The sequence below is a fragment of the Cryptotermes secundus genome, unplaced genomic scaffold (genome assembly GCF_002891405.2).
Source record: "Cryptotermes secundus unplaced genomic scaffold, Csec_1.0 scaffold1766, whole genome shotgun sequence".
In the NCBI taxonomy this organism is placed as follows: Eukaryota; Metazoa; Arthropoda; class Insecta; order Blattodea; family Kalotermitidae; genus Cryptotermes; species Cryptotermes secundus.
In genome coordinates, this window is record NW_019736432.1 from 150,190 (window position 1) to 173,229 (window position 23,040).

Here is a 23,040-nt window from a genome sequence, read left to right on the forward strand (position 1 = left end):
CAACTGTTCCATAAATCCGCATCTTGCATATGATACCCATGATGTAGAATTTGATGATTTACATGCCTTGAGTGTGAGGAGGGTTATGGATCCTGTGTCTTATGCAAATACAATCAATTTTGAGAGATATATAAGGCAAATACTGCCAGCAGACCAGTAATCTTCATTTTGAGATACTGCTCCTGTTTCACTGTCTCTTTAGCTGGTCAGGTAAGAAAGGTAACAGCCCACAGAGGCAATGTGCATAGCAGAAAAGCTGTGCCACCACTTAATTTTCATCATTAGATTTTAGTTCTGTATTTGCAACTTAGGTTGGATTTGAGGTGCTCACAGTGGTGACTACGCAGAGTAGTGCCTTCTGGGATGTGATGCCATGTAGTCTGGTAGAAGTCCGCTGAGTTTTGGGAAGCATATATTGGCCCGAAGATAGGGGCAGTATGTTCCTCCCAGAATTCTGTGAACTGCACTGGACTACATGGCATCACACCTTATAAGATAATACTCTTCAAATTAATTTAACTTCCACAGTTCTGTTTCCTTATTTCAGACTTTTAGAATGGAGTCCTCTTCATGGCTGAGCATATTGTAAAATGCAATGCACTTTCATATATTCAATTCGGAAAACATTGTGTGATTTGTAAAATATAACATAAATTTTGTCTTAGCACATTTTAAGGTGAAATGAATATTTTGAAATAAAGATATATGTATATAAAGTACATCATATGTTCTTGTTTCTCTCTTTCACACCTTTTCCTGGTGCTTCCACTTTGGATCATAAGGCATTCATGAAACGCTTTGTTTCACGTGTTTCTTAATCCAAAGATTCAGTAGGACTCCTTGGATGTGGGATTAGCCTGTCACAAGGCCACTACCTAAACAGGACAACAGAAACACAGACAGAGATCCATGCCTTGAGTGGAATTTGAACCCACGAACCAAGTGTTTGAGTGACTAAAGACAGTTCACATCCAATAAATTCGTTTGTGTATTCTGTTCACACGCACTGGATGAAATAAAGCTATCAGTTGTTGGAAACTAACCCCAAAAAGTAAACCAATAGTTAACTGATAAGACATTCTTTATCACAGTCAATTTTCGTTGAATAAACATTGAGCGACTTTATCCATATCTCAGTTCATTCAAATATGAGCGTGTCCTTCATGGTTAAAGAATATTCTGGGATTTTGAAAGAAGCTGAGCAAGGTATAGTATATGTATAAATTTTTTTTCTGTCTATAAATTTCTGCTCTATAAGGCTGTTAACAGAGTATGTTTACGATCATATACAGATGCTATAGAAAGTGTTATGCTGATAAGATATATTGTCTCTGCAATGCAAAATCTGTTCATTAAGATTTCTCTGCTTGGAGGACAATCTAACTACTGAGGTGGATAAATAATTATTTCTTCATGAAAACTGAAGGAAGAAGGAAAGTCATATTCATGGGAAACTGGATTAGTTTCCAACAAGCCTTTAAATTTCTTCAGAGGTGATTACTATATATAACATACACTGAAATGGCAGGAACGAGCTTGTCCTTTTGCGTTTTATTTTCAGGTATTACTCCTTTATAATATAGCAAGGTTGTATCATTAAACACATTTTTATAATACACTGTATTCTGACTGTTATTAAATATAAACCTAATATATACTTCTACTTATGGATGGACCTAGGGTAATGGCCCTCAAATTTTTGTGTGCAACCCCCCATGAAACAGTTAAACAATGTCTGGATCCCATGTGGGGGGGGGGCCTTAAAATGGACAAATTAATTTTTCAGCATCTTATAAAAGAACCTTTATAATGGCATATGTACAGCCTTGTAATGAATCAATTTGGGAAGGGCTTGTGGTACCACTAGGTGTATGGGTACCACAATATAAAAAACTCTGGACTTAGGTATGGCTATGAATTGTGCTCTTAAGATCTCAGATTCAGTTTGTTCTGGGCCAGTGCAGTTATCCATTTTCCTTCTCAAATTCAAAAATATTATGCAGAAATGAACTACAATTTAAGAGTAGGATATGAAGTACAGTAAAACTTGGTTATAGCAACATCGGTTTCTGCGACACCTTGTCTATTGCATCAAATATTCAATGGTACGAACTAATTCCTCATAAAGCAACTGTTTTTATACCTTGCTTAGTACAACATGCACAGATGCATCAACCTCGTATGTAACGTCATTTTCATTCCTGAATTTCTCTGATATGGACATTGAACGTAATTTAGAAAGTGTGTATTGGGCAAGTAACAGGAAACAGATGAAGATAACTGATTACTGTACTCGTATCTAGGTACAGTAAGGCACAACAATTGATGTAATCTACTGTAATTTGGTGAGTAGGCCTACCTTTAATATACAGTATTAGTGCGGTGTGTATTGTCAGTGAAAAGCGCTGTAATATGTCTTTGATATTACACATTTGGGCAATTCCATGTTAATGTTACGTTAGTCTGTACTTAACTACGTATTTCACTAAAAAATGCAACATTTTAACTCGGTTTTTGGTAGATTTTTACGTGACTAACATAAGGCTACTGTGGAGGTGCCCATTTCGGTTACGACATTTGTTTATAACGACACTATTTTTAGGTCCCTTTGATGACGTTATAACCAAGTTCTACTGTATATGGTATATCACCTTCTGCCAAGTGGTACTCTGATGTCCAAGTCATGGCAGTATGATTATATCTGGAGTGTAAGAAATGCCATATAAATTTAGATCATGTTATGTGGAGTTTATTTGTAAAATTTTAGTTTCATTCATTTAATGTATTAGTACAGATATTCTATACAAGTTAGTCAACTTTGAAACAATCATCCACAAGAACTGAAGACTGAATCTTGGTTTCCTTCTTTACAGAAGTCATGGAGTTTGTAACTTTCATTATAGATTGAAAATGACAGATGCAGTTCATGTGTTTTTCTACATATCTGAACATACAGCTATGTGTTTTATGAGATCTCATAATGGCTCGGTTATAGAGATGACCTTACATAAATTATCACAGATTTGGCCCTACTACAGTGAATCTCAGTTTCTGGCCTGTAATTCCACCAGCATCAGATCAGCATGCACACTTGTGCAATTATAATTTGGAGGAAGGAACTTTAGAATAATGTAGCCCAGTATACAGCGTCTAAAGTAATATATTATATGTATATATTAAAAGTAATGTTCTTGTACCTAAACACCATACTGTAAAGGCCCAAGAGTGCGTGGAATTAGGGCTTCACATATTATATAGAGAGAGCATCTAAGAGCCTGCTGCTATAGTGCCTGGATAAAGAGGTAGAAGAAACAGGATATGTGCACCCACTCAGGCTTGCAGCACAGTCAACAAGCTCACAGGCAAACAAATCACAAACAGAACCCACCCAGATCACTGCAAAAGTCAGAAATGCTCCCAGTTATTCATGCAGTCTTGACATGCCATAAAAAGTTCACATTCAGGGACTGAAGTTCCTTGCAGGAAACAGAGCAAACTTGAAATTTTAAACATTATTTCTTCTGACATATGTTTAAGGGGTTTTCATGGAAAATATTCAAGCATACTCGTATCACCAGTTTCATCTACGTCCATGATATATAAGCAATGTCCGTCTTTTAGTGCACTCAATTTTACTTGTTACTTCACAACAGGTTTCGGCACTACAGTGCCATTATCAGGTGCTCTATTTACGTCAATCTATTTCATTCTTTGCCATTACGTCATTGTAAAATTTAAAAAGCATTTAAAAATGTTCGTCAATTATAATAAATACATATACTAAAAACTTTTTAAGACTATTTATCTTATCTGTCCCAATTCTAACACCGTGCATAGTTTCACCACTATAGGAGTCGTTCCTCTTATTCTCAGGGTATATCGTGTCTCGTGTTGCATGTTCCCTGTTTGGTTGCGGGTGTTGTAATGTTGTGAAGCAACAAGTAAAATTGAATGCGCTAAAAGACGGACATTGCTTACATATCATGGACGAAGATCAGTACAACAGGACGCTAAAATACAACATTATGAACAGTTTCATCTAGTTTATTTTCAGTCAGTGATCATTGTTTTGATTAGTTCCTTTTGTTGCCCAGTCTTAACCTTGTCTGTCTTAATTTATTTACAATTGTATGAGTAGTTTTTATCTTTGGAACTGTAACAACCTGAAATTTATGCCAGAAATTTTCCTTGCTTTTCATATGGTTTTCATATATGAACACTCTTTCAATATATAGTTCACATGTGGCATTTTGATATTTAATACAGCAGTAGGGGCTCAGGATTGTGGTTGAAGAACATGTAACACATAAGCTCAGGTCATGGTAGCTGTTCAATGATTTACTGGGCAATATTGAAGAGAAACTGTAATTTGTATAGGTTTGTTGACCAAATCATGAATGCCAACACATGTAGACTGAGTTCATGTAAGAAGAGTATCTATTCTGCCTGAGTAAGCCAATGATTTTCAGCAGGCTGAGATGATATCTGTATTTACACAGCCGGGTAAAGCTGTCAGTATGCCAGTAAAATAAAATGTAAATTATTGAACATGAAGTCGAACAAAAACAATACAAACACAATAATGTGCTAATTATACCAGATGTGATTAGAATCTAAACATTATTAATCATACAAATATTAAAATAATGAAAAAAGTTGGTGTATTAACCTTATGTCTTCTAAGCATTTGCTGCACCCAATATAAAAAGTTATTAAAATTCTGTATTGAAGCATCCTGTTGCAAGCCCTATTAAAACGTCTATGTATAACACAGTCTGTCAATAATGCAATAAATTGTGTTCCTTTCTCTTCTATTTATACTTTCACATGTTTCGACCTTAGATGGCCATCCTCAGGTGTCTTAATATATCAAAATTGCTACAATGCATTAATATGCAGTAAAATCACACGCTGTGGTGCACTTAATATAATAAAATCCATTAAAATTTTCATCACTTTGGTGAAATTTTGTTGAACCTCACAAGGGGTGTCATCTGTTGTTTGGAACTAATCATATATGTTACATCTCCAATCTGTAATATGCCCCTTGTTTGTGCGTTGTTCCCTCTGCAGCATGTGGTGGTGGTGGTGTTGTTGTTCGTGTTGTAATCACAAGACGTGAAGACAACACCATACACTGCTAGAGGGACACCTATTAAGACACCTGAGGATGGCCATCTAAGGCCAAAACATGTTGTGTTAAAGTACAAGAAGAAGAAGAGAAAGGAATGATTTGTTGCATTAAAGACAGACTGTGTTATACATAGACGTTTTAATAAGTTATTAAAAGATAATGTCCCCAGCCACATAATAGAATGTACTGTGACATGTTGAGCTATGGATGACGCCTCTCCCCCCCCCGCCAGCCGTGATGCGCCGAGCAAAGCCGAAGTTAGCCGAGTCCTAGCATCCTGGTCGCTATGCAATGCGAGTCAACAGCGATGATGTCACCAAGGGTACCGCAGGTTGCTAGGCAGCGCGGGGAAACAGGATTGCGAGAGACGATGGTAGTAACAGCGGTTACTACCGCTAGCATTGCTAGCAACACAGCGCCAGGCAACAAGAGTGCTTATTACGTGGCCGTTTTCTGTATTGTCCAATCGAGGCTACATGAGGAGCAGCAAAGGCTATTCACAGTGAGTCCTGGAGCTACCTCCGAGTGAGTCCTCGAACTACCTCTGAGTTAGTTCCGTACTAGCCAGCAACCAGCCAGTTGTATTGTGGCATTTGGAGTGTACTATTTGTGATACTGCAGATAGCAGTAATCGTAAATCTGTAATTTGGGTGATTGTAAGTGCGAATGTGAAATAAAATTCGCTACATCAAATACGGCGTGAATTTATTTGTCGTGATATATGCCCGATATGCGACAGTACTATACAAAAAGAAGACAGAAGGTGGAAACGATTGTCACTAAAGAATCAGACATCTAATGACAGAATAAAAATTGAAAGCAATAAAAGAAAACATTCTGACAGTTTAAAATAAATACCTTACTCCTTAAAATGCTATTAATGCACATAGCAAACCCCTTTAGATTGGCTCCCAACAACATTCTCTAGAAGAATGGTAACATTACATTACTAACACAGCGAGCCAATACAGCTAACAGTAGAAGAAATTTGACGAATCCTATGAGTGGTCTATTGCAGTAACAAATGCAAACCTACTTGCAGGTTATTACAGTTTGAAAGATCATTTCTAAGTCATTTTAAATATCGAACAGTGGTTTAAACTAGGTTTCACCTATTGTTATGTATGTATACGACTGTATCACATGTACGATGTTCAGTTTTATTCATGTTTTATTGTATTTTATTGTTAATTTTAACCTAAATCTAGTCTAAGTTTTGTCTAGATTGTGAACTGAATAGAAACTAATTAGTATGAACCATTCAGAAAAATGGGAACGTTAGTGTTTCAGTTCAGTGATAGCATGTGAGAACTTGCAGCACCTGAAGATGACACATTGAGATCGAAACATGTAGTGCGTACTATATAAATAAATAAATAAAGATATAAATATTAGAGCATTGTTCTTAAAAATTATATACATGTCCACTTTAAAATGCTTTCCCACTTCTTTGCAAGATCATTCTCACTATTAAAAAAAACATCTTTAACATCAACAGCATACAGAGAAGTTCTGAAAGTGATGGAAAGTAAAGAATTATGATGTAACTTTTCATGGTTGTATTTCTGTTAATCTCAGATCAGATATTTATTGATTATAAATACCGTTACAAAAAGGATATACCTTTCAACTTATATATTTGACACAGTGAACATGGTCAGAAAAAAGAACATTTAAAAATGTGACTTCATAATGAGCAAACAATATGTTTCTTGCTTATGGTTTATTAGGTTGCAGTGACCATTGAACACTTAAAGATGTGTGCAGTGATAATTGTATACATTTCTATCTTACCCTTACAGCTGTATCCACTTCAAATAATGGCTGATATTCTGAGCTATGTAATTTGCCTTTTAACGGGACTACATTCAGTTATTTGTTGTGATCCGACAAGATTGTATATGAGCGAACTGTGTAATCCTCCTCACGACGAGTATAACATATCATGCTCGAAGCAGGTAAGTGAGTTCTAATGTATCAGCAATCAATTCTAGGTAGATTTACAGATGATGCCACATTTTCATAAATCAGCAATTGACGAATATTTCTAACAATTTTGAAGAGATTTGTAGTTCATTGTCTTTGGGATGTGAAACCAAGCAGTTCGGTAGATAGGTGCCATTTCAGAGGAACCTGCTGCTTCCAAAGCCCTCGTACCTATCAATCAAATTATACTGTGTCACATCCCGGAAGATGTCACAGATGATGTCTGAACTGGCCATTGCGGTTAATTCATGTTGTAAAACGAATCTAATTTATCCCTTAATTGGTTGGGTAGAAATTTTGTTGCTTATGACTGCCCACTGCTGGCCACCAAACCATCACATAGCCACCCATTGGATGCTGGCTTATCTTGATAGCCCTGATGTTCGGCATGGCTAGTTGTACTCGAGATACGTAAAAATACAGTTCACACTACTGTGAAGTATGACGTGCAAAAGTGAAATATTGTATAATGGAGAGAAATCATACATCTACAGTAACTTTGTACAACATACAACATGCAGGAAATTCCATAGGAAGTAATATAGAAAACGGAAGCTCAAGCGGTTAGCCTCTGGCTTCCCACCGCAGCGGCCCGGGTTCGATCCCGGGTCTGGTCAAGTGGGATTTGTGGTGGACAAAGTGGCGCTGGGGCGGGTTTTCTCTGAGTACTTCGGTTTCCCCTTCATTCCACCAAATTCTCCATCATAATCACCCGGGCAGGTACAGTAGACCAAACAGTGGCCACCATGCCGAGTGGACCCAGCTGGACTCCACCCCTCATTAAGCGAAAAAAACAACCCAGAAATATCTTGACAGTGCAGGACTGCGTAAATTAATGTAAAGTAAAAGTAAAAAAAAGTAAAGCTATCACTGTACCAGGCTGTGAAGGCGCCTAGGGTTGTGAGACATTGAGGGTCCCATAGTATCTAGACGATCGGCTCAAAGATGGTGCTAAGGTTGTCAGCCTTATGCTCCGGCCGTGCTTTACTTCCCAGGAAAATTATTTAATTAATTCCTGGTACTCATCTCTGTTAGAGGCTGAGTCGACCCCAGGGCCATAGTGCAGCTGGAAGGATTAGGTCCATTGAAAAAATCCAATGACCTCATCAGGACTTGAACCCGTTACCTTCCGGATTGTAGCGTATCCCGTCAACCAACTTGACTTACAATAAAGGGCAATATTTTCCCTGTGCTTAAATAACTAAGCACTATGCCATGAAGACATAAGGGGGAGTGGATGTACCTTGGCACCAGTTGGAGGCATATGGTCAGCTTCATGCCCCAGCTGCTTTACTCCTGGGGAAAATCTACCGGTACCCATTGGACAGAAGGCTGAGTGGGCTCCAGAACACATCTGGATGATGTGAAGGGGAGAAAATCTTACCTCTCAACCATCCAGCACATAGCCAGTCACCATACCAGCTTTGCTATCTCTGCTCCCAATGATTCAATGATTTACAATATTGTCAAAAAATTATGTTTTACACGATTGGTGCTGGACAAAGAGAAATCCTGAAAAAGACATATAATGACTGAATAAAAACTTGCAGCAACAATACTTGATTAGAAGCAAAACATATGCATCTTGATTGCAAAACCTTAAATCAACAACCAAACATGTACTGGCCATATTTACATAATGGTTAGAGCATTCTTCTCACCCTTCATATCGATTATACAATTTGGAGGACAATGTGAACCCTAGTGAGATAATAAAGCTTGCACTCTCTCTCACCTTTCATTTTTTGAAAAAGCTGGCAGATTTTCACAAAATTTGGCAAGACTCCCCAAAACTTACACTTTCTAATTTCCTACAAACTGTAATAACAACATGGCAGAAACACAAAATTTGAGGTGGACTATCATTCGTGTAATTATCATGGAAACCTGAAAAGATATAAGTAAAATATCCCTGAAGATATGCAACGTTTAATGTAATATTTAAATGGAACATAAAACCTGCATGCAATCTACATCTAGCTTTCAGTATCATGGCAACACATAATGAACCATGGCAGCTAGATATCTGAAAACTGGTATGAGGTTAGTTCGTAAACATGCCTGCAAATTCTACATGACATACAGTTTATAAGAAAAATTATATAAATATGATGACAGTGAGAAATTCTGAGGTATGTATAAACCACCATTACCACCACCACCATGAAATAATCTACAAATAATAGCAAATTTTAACATTGGAAAAGTTGAATTAATGTTTTCTCTGCTCACATGATATGAATCTTGTGGGTTGAAGAGTTCAAATCAGTAGAGAAATATTTCATTTTTGTCCACTGTCATACATATAATTTTATAACTTTCTTTCACAAAGTAATATCTGAATTGTAATTTCAGCTTCCACGTAACTTCGGTTATGGCGACTGCACTTTATTTTTTGAGAAAAATACTCCACGTAAGTGAATCTGTGGTACCTAATGAAAATAATTAACAAATTCCATAAACAACACAAAGTATTTCCTGAGCAGCTATTCAACTGTTCAAAAAATTCTGAGTCAGATTAATCTCTCTTACAAGCTGATGCTGTAAAATTTTATTATTACATTTTCTTGTTATTACTGTTGAACTATTATGAGTTATCAACCAAAATAAACACAGTTCATGCATTTGGTTAAGATATATCAAATCTTCTGGATCATTTATTTTAAAATATGTACAGTTATCTGTATATTCCTCCCAATACACAAAGTATTTTAATAAATGTTTACCTCCTTAGGGGTTAAGAAGATACATTAAGAAATTAATTGTGCATTAACTTTCAGTTGTAATTATTTTTTTAAGGTGGTAAAGTGATTTGAAGTTCCAGAAGTATGTTTAATGCTTTATATCCTTATTGATTCATGCATCATAGTCTGTGTGGTAGTAGAGACAAAAGTTAAAATCTGTAACTCATAATCACATACATTTACAGTAGACCGCTTCTTTCAGTTTCCTGTTCAATTCATTATTCATTAATCAGCTCTTACCCTTTGGCACTATATTGTCTGTATTGCTGACCATTGTTAATAAATACCATTAGATAAAACTCCATTTAGGATAATGGTATGTAGATGTCATCTACACAATGACTTAACAATAAAATAAAACAGACAGTAGCGACAGGATTAACTTATTGTGGTTAAATTTTATTCAACTATATGTTTCAATCTTGACAGATCACCATCAGGTTATTCAAAATAATTAATTACTTCCAGAGAATTGCCTTCAGTAATTAAAACAGTAGAAACGATTTGCTATGCACTCCGTTTCATTCATAATTTTGGATGTTCTACTGCTGCTTACAGGTAAAGGTAAAGCTATCCCTGTAACAGGCCGTGAAGGCCCATAGGTTTGTGAGATGTTGAGGGTCCCACATTATCCAAACAATTGGCTCACAGATGGTGGTAAGGTTGTCAGCCTTACGCGCCAGCCACCCTTTACCCTGCAGGAAGATTCCTGGTACTCATTTCTGTTAGAGGCTGAGTTGACCCCAGGGCACTGCTTACAGTGCAAAATAATTTTTATTCTGTGAAGCTACTAGATTTTACTCATTCTCTGTATTTGTTGTACAGGAAAAAAGAAATGCCTATAATATTATTTTCATGGAAGTACTTGAAAGGAAAAATTCAAATTACTTTTTAAAGGTTTTACATAGAAGAAAGAGAATAATTTATAACTTTTTCAACTTATGACCTCTCTGAGGTGGAATCATTGATATCTTTCTACATGTTCATTTTATGAGTTACTTTTATTGTAGAGTTCTGCATTTAGAGTTGTAAAGTTATCATTAATGAAGAATAAAAATTGCTGTTATGATTCATGTTGATTGATTGCAATCTGGAGCTGTGTACCAGACTTCCCAGCCGCTTTTATTTTTAAGACTACACAACTGAATGTAGATTTTTGATGTGATGCAAGAAATTCAGAATTTCCTCTTAACATAGTATATATTACACGAAGATAATATTTGCTTTAGAATGCTTTCCATGTCAACAATTTCCCAAGTATACCACAGTCAAGAATATCTTTTATTGGTTTATTTCTCATTGTCTCTGTTCTAGACCTTTGCACCTTCACACAGCACTGAATGTAGGGAGTTGTAGATATACAGATAAAAGCAGATTATATCATGAAGTGATTTAGTTTGGTTTGGTCATGACACTTACTTCTGCTTTCAGAATAACAGTAACTTTGTTGGGTGTTTAAATTGGACTTTGAAATTCTATTTTCATTGTATTATATGAAAAGACAGTTTTAATTTAAGTGTCTACTGTTCAACATTTACTACAGAATGATTCTACTGAAAGCTGAATAAAACTAATAAACAAAAATATAGTAACATTGCATCTCACTTCATTGACCTGACAACAAATAAATGGAATGCTGTGAGAAAAATAATTAACTATTAATGTTGATGAAAAACAAATGTTTCATGTGTGTATTATGATTTGAGAAGCAGGGAATGTGTATTCAAGCCACAGTAATATTTGTACTCTTTGTAGGATGTCTGTCAAAGAAGATTCCAATACAGGACATGAAACAGAGCAGCCAAACCTTGTATCTCAAAGTCTACCAGTTTAACAATTTCTATTATGTCCGACCTTCATTTAATGTCACAATGACAAATATTAAATGGAATGGTATAGTATACAATGTGTTTCTGCCTTTAGACCCTGGTTTCACAGTACAATCTTCATTTATTCAATTTGTCTCAGTACAGTATGTACAATAAAATGTTTCATCCTTTACTTTAATGTGAATGAGCTCCTAATCATCTTAAGAATTTTAAATGTAGTGCATGCCTACTTGTGAGCTCAATACAACCACAGAACTTCTCTAATGCTGAATATACAGAAAAAAAAAATAGCATTTCTGACATGCAGACTTTTTTGAAAATAAACTATGGTACAAAGTCATTAGTTATGTGGGAACATCCCACATTATCACGCATTTCTGCAACGCTCGCTCTTCACATCACTTTTCACCATCACGCGCGCTAACCAATCAGATTGCTTCAAACGATCGCATTTATACTACGCTCGGCGCTAGCCCGTGTCTACACCATTACGCGCGCTAGCCAATCAATTCTTNCTCCAGCCACGGCCGCACTGCGGCCAGGCCACTCGCCTTTCACTAGCCTCTCTCCTTACCGGTGCGCGCCGCGCTACCTCACCGGTCAATCATCTCAGCAGCCACGGTCCTTTTCAGGGCCAACAAACTGTTCCGAAGAAGTGGGTTGTCATCGGAGTAATGACAAGACTACACAAACACGTTGACAAGAGCCCCACAGTTATATTAAGATTAAGTTGATTCATATTTGTTACTGAAACATTTCTAGAGACTAGGCTAACCTAGGCTTCAGTTCTCTAGGCCAGACTTGGGATAGACAGGCTATGCTTGGGCTTAACAGACATGCCCATGTAACACTGTACTCTCTCTGACTGATCTAAGAAATGCTTAGACTGTTTAGGCTAGTTGAAGCTAGGTTTGCATCAGCTAGGCCAACAAACTTTAAGCCATCCAGTCTGAGGTAAATTGGATTACCTGTATGAGTTTGAATATTTTGTGCTTCATTTCTTGAGCACATACTGCATGTGTCCCTTGTGTCATTCTGTGTTCAAAGAACTGCGTGGTAAACCTTGCTTATATCCTGTAGCAATGGACCTTAAACTAAGAAGGTTAAAATTAATTTCATATTGGCAGCACTGAGAATTTTAAATGGTGTACATGATACATAATTTGCAGTTCTATAAGTGAAACATTATGGGTACTTGATATTTACTGCTGTAAAATTAAGCCTTTTCAGAAATAAAGCTGATTTTCTACGAAAATTTAAATTTTTTATATGTCATAATTTTTATATTTTTTAATGTATAATCACATGTTTGTGACTAGACACAGGGTTTTGATTGGTAATTGGATTGAATGAATGCTTATAAATCTTAACTATGGGTAATTATAATGCTCTAATTCATGCACTCTACTTCTCACTACAGTACATGCTAAGTCTTCTATGGCTCTGGTAGCCAATGCCTGGTAACAGATCCCAACAATGCCTCTGCATATGTCCTTACTGTCTGGCAAATATCTCACAACTGGCTAACTTAACTGCTGACTCCAAACTAACTTGTGTCATGAGTACTGACTACTCATTGGCTCTTACTGGCTGCCAACTACCACTCACAATTAAAACTGTCCCTTGACTCAGCTGGTGGCCTCATTATATACCCCCAGCAGGGAACACTTAGAAGACACTGCCATCAACAATTCCTCCAATGTTGCATTACCTATTCATTGCTATGGAAACTTGTTTATCGAGTTGTTACCTGGCTACAACTGTCTCTTCTGGTTCCACTATTCTGGCCTTCTGCCATCATGTCACAGTATATTTATATTTATGGAGCTTTCTGTGCTTCAGAAAGTGTGTTTTGCAATTAATATGATATAACATTATTAATTAAACACTCCTTTGATTAGAGTTTTAGAAATGTTTTGACTAGAAAATCATTTTTCTTTTTCAGCTTTGAATTTAAAATTTACAATTGATAATGAGAGTGTGTGCATTGACCTTTACATAAAGAACAGCAAACATCTCTCACCTGAGTGGTCTATGTTTTATGACTGCTCATGGTACAATCAATCAATTGAAGGCAGATATGTATTGCTGGAATACATGGCGAAAGGGAAAGAGTATAAAGAAGCAAGGAAGTTCAGTTTCATAACTCCAGCTGCCAAAAAATTGGGTAAAATGTACAATATAATTAAATCTCACTAAAGGTAGCATGCTGTTGCACAATTGAGTCTAGATTGTCTCTCCACAAGAGAAGCAAAGGGAACAATACCAGAACATATTATAAGCCACAGCTGTTAAAATTTTGCATCAAAGGGTCATAATCGGAAGTTCACAGAGAAAATTTTCTCATAGTCACACAAGTAATTATGCTTCCATTCCTTTTAATTCCACCACTAATGATGAATTTGCAACATTCTGGCAACTAACTGTGAAGCACCCTGCCCAACCTACAAACTGCAGGACCATCAACTCTTAAAATTACTATATATCTATATAGAAACCATTTTAAGTTGATGGCCCTCCAATGAGACTTATGAAATTGCTGCATGTGGATAAAATTTTAGCTTAAATATGTATTCTGGATATAACTGTGTCCACATAACAGCAGGGCATGTAGAAAAATAAGGGCACCATATAGTCCATCAACAGTCTTTGGAACGACTTTACACTGGATTATTTTATTTTTGTCTTTTATGTCTTCTTCTTGGTGATAAATATCATTTTCTATGTTTCAATATCAAGTCATACTTTTCCACGCTTAAGACAGATGGATAATTAAGTAATATACCTCAGTTATAAGTTAAACTGTATTTTACTTTATTTAGGACCTTAAAAACAACTTATTTTGGTATTTTATATTCATTAAAAATTATTTCCATTAGATGTTTTGACTTGTACTGGTCATCTTCAGACAATAATAAAGTTCAGAAACACTAATGAATTGTATTTATGTTTATACTGTCTTGTGCTGAAAACGTGGATCTAGCTTACTATAAGTATGTAAGGCAAAATTGTCCCTGTGGTTAATAAATGAAACACTAGACATTGTATTGTTGTAATATGACTCAGTCATTAAATACATAATAATGGAGATCTTACAGAACGGTTGAAGGATGATCATACAGTTCTTGATAATGTTGCAGTTTTTAAGAAAAGAGAACCAATATGCAGTACTAAAAAAATGTGTAATATAAAGTTCTAAAAGTTGTTTTTAAATGTTTCAGTCAGTTTCTTATTCATTAATCCATATTTATTTTACCTTTTTCTTCCCCAGATCCGTGCAATAAATCCATAGAATCTCATGAAACACTGACATATCTGGATCTCACCTCTAGACCTCATCTTACATTACATATTCAGAAGTTGCCCACACATTTCAAAGTCCATGAATATGAGGTGAAGCAGTGTTCCTGCACTGAATGCAACTTCAAACAGAACTTTGAAGACTGTGTACATATAGAGACCATTGAGGCTGGATCAGAAGAAGATGATGAACTTCTGGTGCCAATTAACATAGCTGAGGAATCTGGAAATTTCTTCTACATTGTATATGCAAATGTGAAAATTCATGAGAACAGAAGTTACTATATATCTCGTACAGAAACATTGACAAGTATGCTCATATTCCTTATTGTGGCATGCTTATCCGTTGCCGCAAAACCAAGCTAAATCTCCTGATAGAGGCTTTTGCAGTGGCCCTCAGCTGCTAAAAGATGATACCATGAAATCATAAATAACACACTCAAAGCAGCAGTAGTTCATGTTACAAATCTGGTATGTGTCTGCTGCCAATAAAACATGAATTATGCTGTGTAAAATTAATTATATTATTAATTAATACTCTCAGTATAAACATGGTTTATAGCACAGTGATCTAACACAGACTGTAGCAAGGATATGCCTTATGCTTCCATTTTTAAAATATGAATCACATATTTTTATGTTACCAAATTAACACAGTATGTTACAACACAAAATTCTGAACCACATTACAGAATAAATAAGACTGGTAGGTTAACGAAAAAGCACGGTCCCCACTGAAAATTGGGAATCCACATTAGCTCCTTCATTTGCACTACTTCTCAAATTTTATATTGATGGTACTAAGAATCCATTGTGTTATCATGTGTGAGCCTATATCTTATTAAGCACCATCATGTCTCACAATGGTACAAAGTTGCTAATGTTGTATTTTAGCGTCCTGTTGCACTGATTTTCTTCCATGATATGTATACAGTTCCCGTCTTGTAGTGCACTCAGTTTCACCTGTTACTTCACGACATGTTTCGGCAACATAGTGCCATCATCAGGTGCCCTAATTACGCTAATCTATTTCATTGCTTGCCTTTATAGAATTATTTAAAAAGTGCGTATTTCAATTCAATTCTTTATTATTAATGTGCTGAGTCAACAGCCACAAGGCCAATTACAGACACAGCACAGTGCAGATGAATGAATTACATTATAGACAAACTTATTAAAAGTCAAATACAAATTACAAGTAAGTACTTGGAAGAAATAATAATGAATAAAAGTAAAAGTAAACAAACAAATAGCTGATAATTGTGACAGTAATAATAATTTCATTATCATGGAACTAAGTGTTATTACGAATTGAGGAATGAAACACATATTTAATTAAGAAATGAATAGTATAGATTTTCAGAGAATAATAATAATATACGTAATTCATTTTGTTTTACTGGGCATGCAAATAATAAAAATACTAACAGTTATACTATATTTAAAATTTGTTTGGGTAGAACATTCCTGGCTCCGAATACGTCAACATCCCTGCAGACAGCATTAGCAGATGCTGCTCATCTAGTAGAGGGACAATTTTTAAATAAGGAGCAAACATTGAACAATGCAAAATCTCTGATATACCGAGCAGGAACTCGGAGACCAACAATTTCCAGGTGAGAAGGGCAGAATTTAGAGCCAAAATAAACTTGAATAAGAAAGAGAGCATCAAGGCGATGTCTCCTAGTACATAAAGTATGTAATTTTAACTCCTCAAGAGCAAGAGAATAATTGTAATGAACTTGAGGAAAGAAACGTTTAAAACAAAGGGCCGCAAACCTCTGCTGGATGCGTTCCAGCTTGTTGGCATCAGTTGACGTAATCGAATTCCNAAATCGAATTACGTCAACTATAATAAATTTACACACACTAAAACTTGTTAAGATTATTCATCTTATGTGTCATAATTAAAACTTGCGTGTGATTCTTCCACTATGGGGGTCGTTTTTCTTATATTCTGTGTAAACCGTGTCTTGTGGTGTGTGTTCCCTTCTTAGCTGCGAGTGTTGTCAACACTATGTTGCCGAAACTTGTCGTGAAGTAACAGGCGAAATTGAGTGCACTACAAGACGGCAACTGTATACATATCATGGAACAAAGTTGCTAATTCAATCTATAGCTTCAGAATGCATCCCAATACTGTAAATTTGGGATTTTCATTTAAGCAACCAACCGTCTCTCCTATGCAGTCAACACATATGAAATTACTAAAAATATTAATGTTATTAGGTAACCCAAAGAATCATCATAGTCACTGGACATCTCACCATAAGTCAGAAGAATTCTCATCTTTATAACCTATCTCCAAAGATCAGTTCCATATTCTTTTCTCCCCATCTATGAAACAGGATATTGACATGAAATTTTCCTATCAAAATCTCTGTTTGTATGCCATGAGTCCCCATCTCAGAACCTTCTTATTTAAATCACTCTATCTGTAATAAGTGGACAGTGCAAACTAAGAAATCCCCTTTTCACTGTTGTGTTGCAAATAAATAATGTTTTGCTCCATGCCTCTAAATGATTTTCTACAGTCTAAGACTGAGATCTATAAAGCGTTAAATGAGGTTCAAAATTGATTATCTGAGATATTGCCTTTTTAAATATTGGACAAGTTGGTTTATGAACAATGGACGATACCCAGTGTGAGGTGAAATAGAATGCACCAAAATAACATAGGCATAATAGAAATTGTAATGGGTTTTATATTCTTTTACCTTGAAAGAGAACTACAGCATGTGATTTTACCATGGACTAACACATTATAGCAGTTTTAACATAATTTAATAAAATATGTGTAACATATTAAGACACCTGAAGATGGCCATTTGGGGCCGAAACATGTAGTGTCAAAGTTTAGAATGTTAAACTAAAATTAAAATTAAGTAGTGAATAGACAAGTGTTGCAGTATTGATGGACAATAAATACATGGACGTTAAATATCAACTTGTCAAAAATACCCTCTACTGTGGAGTTACTTAATGGTATACATTTACTTGCAACATTAATTTGACAGATTGTGACTAATTAATATGGACATTTCAGATGTGAACCTTAAGGGTATGTTAACGTGGCTGTCTGTAGGACTTGTTATGCTGCTGTGTTTCTTGATAATTGGATCTCTGCTTGGGACAAAATATGGTGCTAAACTGTTAGCAGAAGGTAAGACATGATTAGATTTCAATGTTAATTTCTAACCTTCAAGACTTCAAATGAAAATTTTACGCCTGGAATTATATGTTATATTAGAACTTAGAACTGATTATAATGTTGTGTCCAAAGGAGATCTTTCAGAAAATAAGATGAACTTACATGGTTACCAGATTTTGAATCAACTCATTATTTTTAAAATATAATTATATATTTATGTAAAATAATTGATTTTGTTATGTAACATTCTGGGCTGATGATGACATTTCTTAAGTACACGAATGCTGCAATGTTTTGTGTTTCTCAGAAGAACAGCCATAAACACAACAAAACAGATTTCACTTTGTCTGTGCTTATACACTCAATCCAAAATGGACACACACAAATGCACACATGCAAATTTAGAGCTTCTTCTCTGATCTGGCACTTGGCTGGTTATAGAATAAGGAAGTTGGTACTCTGTATACAAATAAAAGTTCTTAGTAAGCTACCCAGCAGATTATTGTGAGTTCTCTCTGGAGTTGAGCTTGAAGTAGAAGTTTTAGCATGTTCTACAGGTAATATACCATTGCTATGTTAAGCAAAGGAAAGTTCTGGCTGCCTCACAGTTAAATTTATGGAAACTGACAGACCTTACAGGGATATAACAGAAATATCTAAGATGACCTATAGTATTTACACACAACATGTTCAGGAAAACTATATCACTATTTGTCACTATACCTTTATGGTCTTACTGCTAAATATTATTGAAAAAAGATATTTTAAAGCAAATTTTAAATCATTTATTACCTCAGTTGGACAATAATTAAAGTTTCATTAATGGATGAAGTTATACAAGAACTCAAAATGCATCCAAAACTGTAGTATAAGAAGCCACATTATATTTATGTTGCATTATATTTGCAGATGTATCTGTTTAAGTGATCAAATGCTAAATGTATATTGAGTCCATGTGCTAAAGTTTTTTCTGGACTTAGGGTCACAGTTCTCAGTTCACAGTCATCACTGAAACTGGTAATATAGAAGATAGTTGAAGTTAATCAAGTTACTATATCTTCGTACACAGGAGTTCATAATCTGAGACGTCGTAGAGTTCTCCTGCTCCATGATCCAGTACACAGAATTCATGTGTATGTAGTGACCTGCCTGGCACAGTTTCTTGAACAGCATTGTAATATAGATGTTTCGCTTGACATAAGGGACATTCCTCACACAGAAAATAAGGTGAGAATAGCTTTATGTTTCGCATACTATTATTTTGCATCTCAATACAAATGTTGGGCACTAATAGAAAATTTTACAATAGAGTGTAGGCTGCCCAGAGATGTGGAATTTGAATATATGTTGGGAACCTCTGTAGATACATTTGAAAGTAGTCCAAGATTTTTAGACACGATAATTAACAATATTATTTACATAAATACTGCACAATTACACATGCAGCATTGTATCAGTCCTGTCTCAAAAATTCCCACTAAATAATCATAAACGTTATATGTGTTTCTACTTAAGGTCTCCCTTATTTAGTCTTAACTTTCTATAATTACATTCTCATTATCCCATAAATTCTCTGCATTTAAGACGTTTCTTCAGTTATAATGAAAAGCACAGGAACCTTAATTGATGCTGGTAAGGAGACTGGCCTAGAAGTAAATGCAGAGAAAACTAAGTATAACATGTGTTTGGAAAATGTTGCACAGTTCGGATATTTGGGAACGGCAGTAACAAACCAAGACTTGATTCAGAGGTAATTAAGAGGAGACTGAATTTGGGTAATAATTGTTACCATTCAATCCAGAATCTTTTGTCTTCTCAGCTGTTTTCTAAAAACATAAAAATCAAAACATACACAACTATAATTTTGACTATGGCTCTGTATGGGTGTGAAATTCTGACATTAAGAGAGGAACATAGATTGAAGGAATTTGAGAACAGGTTGCTGGAGAGAATATTTGGACTGAAGAGAGATGAAGCAACAGGAGATTAGAGAAAACTTCATAACGAGGAGCTTCATAATTTGTACTCTTCACAAAATATAATTAGATTGATCAAGTCAAGGAGGATGAGCTGGACAGGGCATGTAGCATGAATGGAGAAGAGGAAGAATGCATAGAGTATACTGGTGGGAAAGCCAGATGGAAAGAGACCACTGGGAAGACAATGGTATGTGTGGGTGGACAGTATTAAAATGTATCTTAAGATAGGATGCAATGGTATGGATCAGGTTCATCTGGCTCAGGATAGGGACAGTTGGAGGGCTCTTGTTGACATGTTAATAAAATTTTGGGTTCCATAAAATGCTGAGAAGTTCTTGAGTAGCTGCACAATTAACAGCTTCTCAAGAATGATTGAACTCCATGAAGTTCCCCAAAACAGTTACTACATTCTGAGTGAAAAACACATTGAAGAAGAACCCAAGAAAAATCCAATCTTGCTAATAAGAAACACGTTCATAGCATACCGAAGAAGTATTGAATTATTTATCAGTTTAACATTTTAAAATAAAAATTTAATTGTTTTTTTTTTCAGGATCCAATACTCTGGTACAATTCAGAAATATGTTCTGTCAACTTTGTTGCTATAATTTCTACTCCACCATGTAGTGATGTCCAAGAGGCTATATACAAGGATCTTCATATAGTTGGTCTGAATTTTATGAAGGAATTATTGCGGAGTAAAACACCAAAAACAGAAATATTTACTATCATACTGCCTTATTGCAATGAAACTGGCATTCCTGCTTTGGCAAGACATTTGAAACGTATCCGGCTTATGAAAGACTTTGACAGCATGATATCTTTAATCCATAGTGATATTTCTGATACACACTTCTCATGTGGACAACACTTTTGCATAAGAAAAGCTCTATTACGTAAAATTCATCACAACTTAAAAATTCAGGGAAATGATCTCAAGAGCTCTATTGCAGAAATGGAAAACATTATAAAGCAGAGCGGTAAAAATGGACATGTTTTGAATGGCCCTGTATATAAAGAGTTGAAGTCTGTAACAGAACCTGAAGAAAGACCACTGACTTTGGAAAAACCAGCGATTGAAATACGAAAGAATGGAGAGCTGCATGATGAAAACAATATAGCAAACACCAATGGCATGAATAAAATGGAATTCAATCTCTCAGATATTGATTTGAATGGACTGGAATATTCAGCTGAAGTAGCACCAAGAAACTCAAATTGTTATTCTCAGGCCTATGAATTCTTTTGTGATAATCTGAATCTTTAGGCTAAGCTCAGCATGTATGCAACACATTGGGAAGTCTCTGAAGTCAGTTATCCTCACTGTGATAGCATTCATTATGTCTTAAGGAAGCAAAGAATTAAGCAATACAATAACCCATATTATCATGCTTCATCACTCAAGATATATGCTTGCTCTTATCTACATACAGTATGGCCCAGTATAAATTGTTTTTAAATGTAAATGTAAACCTCAGCAAGTCATTTTTTAGTTTCCTTTCCTTCTTTAGAATGACATTTGATTAAATTTGGAATATTTAGAAAACTAGTCAGGTTGATTGAAAACATGTGTGAATGAAATTTAAATTAAAGCTCATGTAGGAGCTGTACCAAGTGACCAGCATGATAAATTTTAAAGCAGCAGTATGAAATAAAAATGGTATTCAAAGTGCATGTAAGAACAGAGAAAAATTGGAAATACACCACTCAATTTACAATCTTTTATTTCCCAACTTCCTTCCAAAATGTTAAAGACTAAAATGTAAAGCCACGTCTCTACCTGGTATTATCAATGAGTGGGTAACTTAATATTGCACCCTGAAGGTAAAAAAAATTAGGTTGTTTTAGGATAAAATGCTAAGAACATTGGACCATGGAGAGAGAAGCCAAAGGCAAAACACAACACACTTCACAACCGAAGGTTTTTTCTGTGGGGTGGGGTGGTGTGAGACTGAGTCAATTTGGTACATTAGCCACTAATTGGCCAATTTTACCAGTCCCAGATGATAAATGATTGTGGATCATTTGCTGGAATGAGAACTGGCAGGGGAAACTGAAGTACTTGGAAGAAATCTGCCCTAATGCTATTCTGTCCACCACAAACCCCACCTGACCTGACATGGGATTGAACCTGGGCCACCCTGGTGGGATGCTGGTGATTAACTGACTGAGCTATGGTGTGGCCCAACTGAGGACTCCACATTCTTCAAATATTATTTTTGGATGATTAAATTGAGAGAGTTAAAAGCACTGGGCCTATAGGATACTGAGAAGGATAAGAACTATGAATAAAATTTAAATCGGAAAACCATATGGAAAGAAATCGTTTGGAAGATGAAAGTGTAAACAGAGCAAAGGAGGATATGGAATAGACTGTAAGAATGTGTATGGATTGAGTTGGTCCAGATAGACAAGATTTATACTGAAAGTGACATGGCAATATAATGTACAGCTAAAGGACTACTTACAACTTCTCCAACATGGTATCTGTTAGTTATTGAATCTATAACCTTTACCTGAAACTTCTGTTTTTGTAATATTTGATAAAAGAAAATGTTAATTTGATTTGTTTCATTCTGGTCTGTCATGCTAACAATATCATAAAAGATAAAATAATTCCGTCCAGTGTGACTGGTGACGTTTTTCTTATTTCAATTCTTCATGCCCTTATGTGTTTCGGTCCTTAGAGACCATCATCAGTGGGACATCGATACAGTTTGGAAACCACTTACAATGGGTGTTCTGAATGCTGAAATATATACTACCACAGTCAATAAGTTTGTGGAATGGCCGCAAAGTGTCGTTGCAGTGCACTATAGCGGATAGATTGAGGCACGATATGATGCCCTGTCGGTTCATCTCTCATCACAAGAGGCAGTTGTGTGCAAACAGTGTAAGTAGAACTGCGACCCCTATT

The 23,040-nt window shown here is 35.7% G+C and overlaps 2 protein-coding genes across 3 annotated transcripts in view; one reads left to right on the top strand and one right to left on the bottom strand.

The window, feature by feature from the left end:
- Positions 1 to 23,040, bottom strand: part of LOC111869968 (probable G-protein coupled receptor CG31760) — a 245,382-nt gene that overhangs the window by 9,059 nt on the left and 213,283 nt on the right. The window contains exon 14 of one of the 2 annotated variants that reach the window (XM_033753623.1): positions 8,538 to 8,632. The exons of the other annotated variant lie outside the window; for it this stretch is intronic. Within the exon in view, the coding sequence (XP_033609514.1) occupies positions 8,576 to 8,632 (57 nt within the window). The 3' untranslated portion in view covers positions 8,538 to 8,575. Of the gene's footprint in view, positions 1 to 8,537; positions 8,633 to 23,040 lie in introns of those variants that run through there. 2 annotated transcript variants of the gene reach the window in all.
- LOC111869967 lies at positions 1,144 to 22,046 on the top strand. Its single transcript, XM_033753625.1, has 9 exons — positions 1,144 to 1,206; positions 6,937 to 7,092; positions 9,476 to 9,533; positions 11,620 to 11,757; positions 13,639 to 13,860; positions 14,965 to 15,303; positions 18,040 to 18,156; positions 19,214 to 19,371; positions 20,677 to 22,046. The coding sequence occupies exons 2-9, from the start codon at positions 6,955 to 6,957 to the stop codon at positions 21,388 to 21,390; spliced, it is 1,884 nt and encodes a 627-aa protein (XP_033609516.1). The 5' UTR covers positions 1,144 to 1,206; positions 6,937 to 6,954; the 3' UTR covers positions 21,391 to 22,046.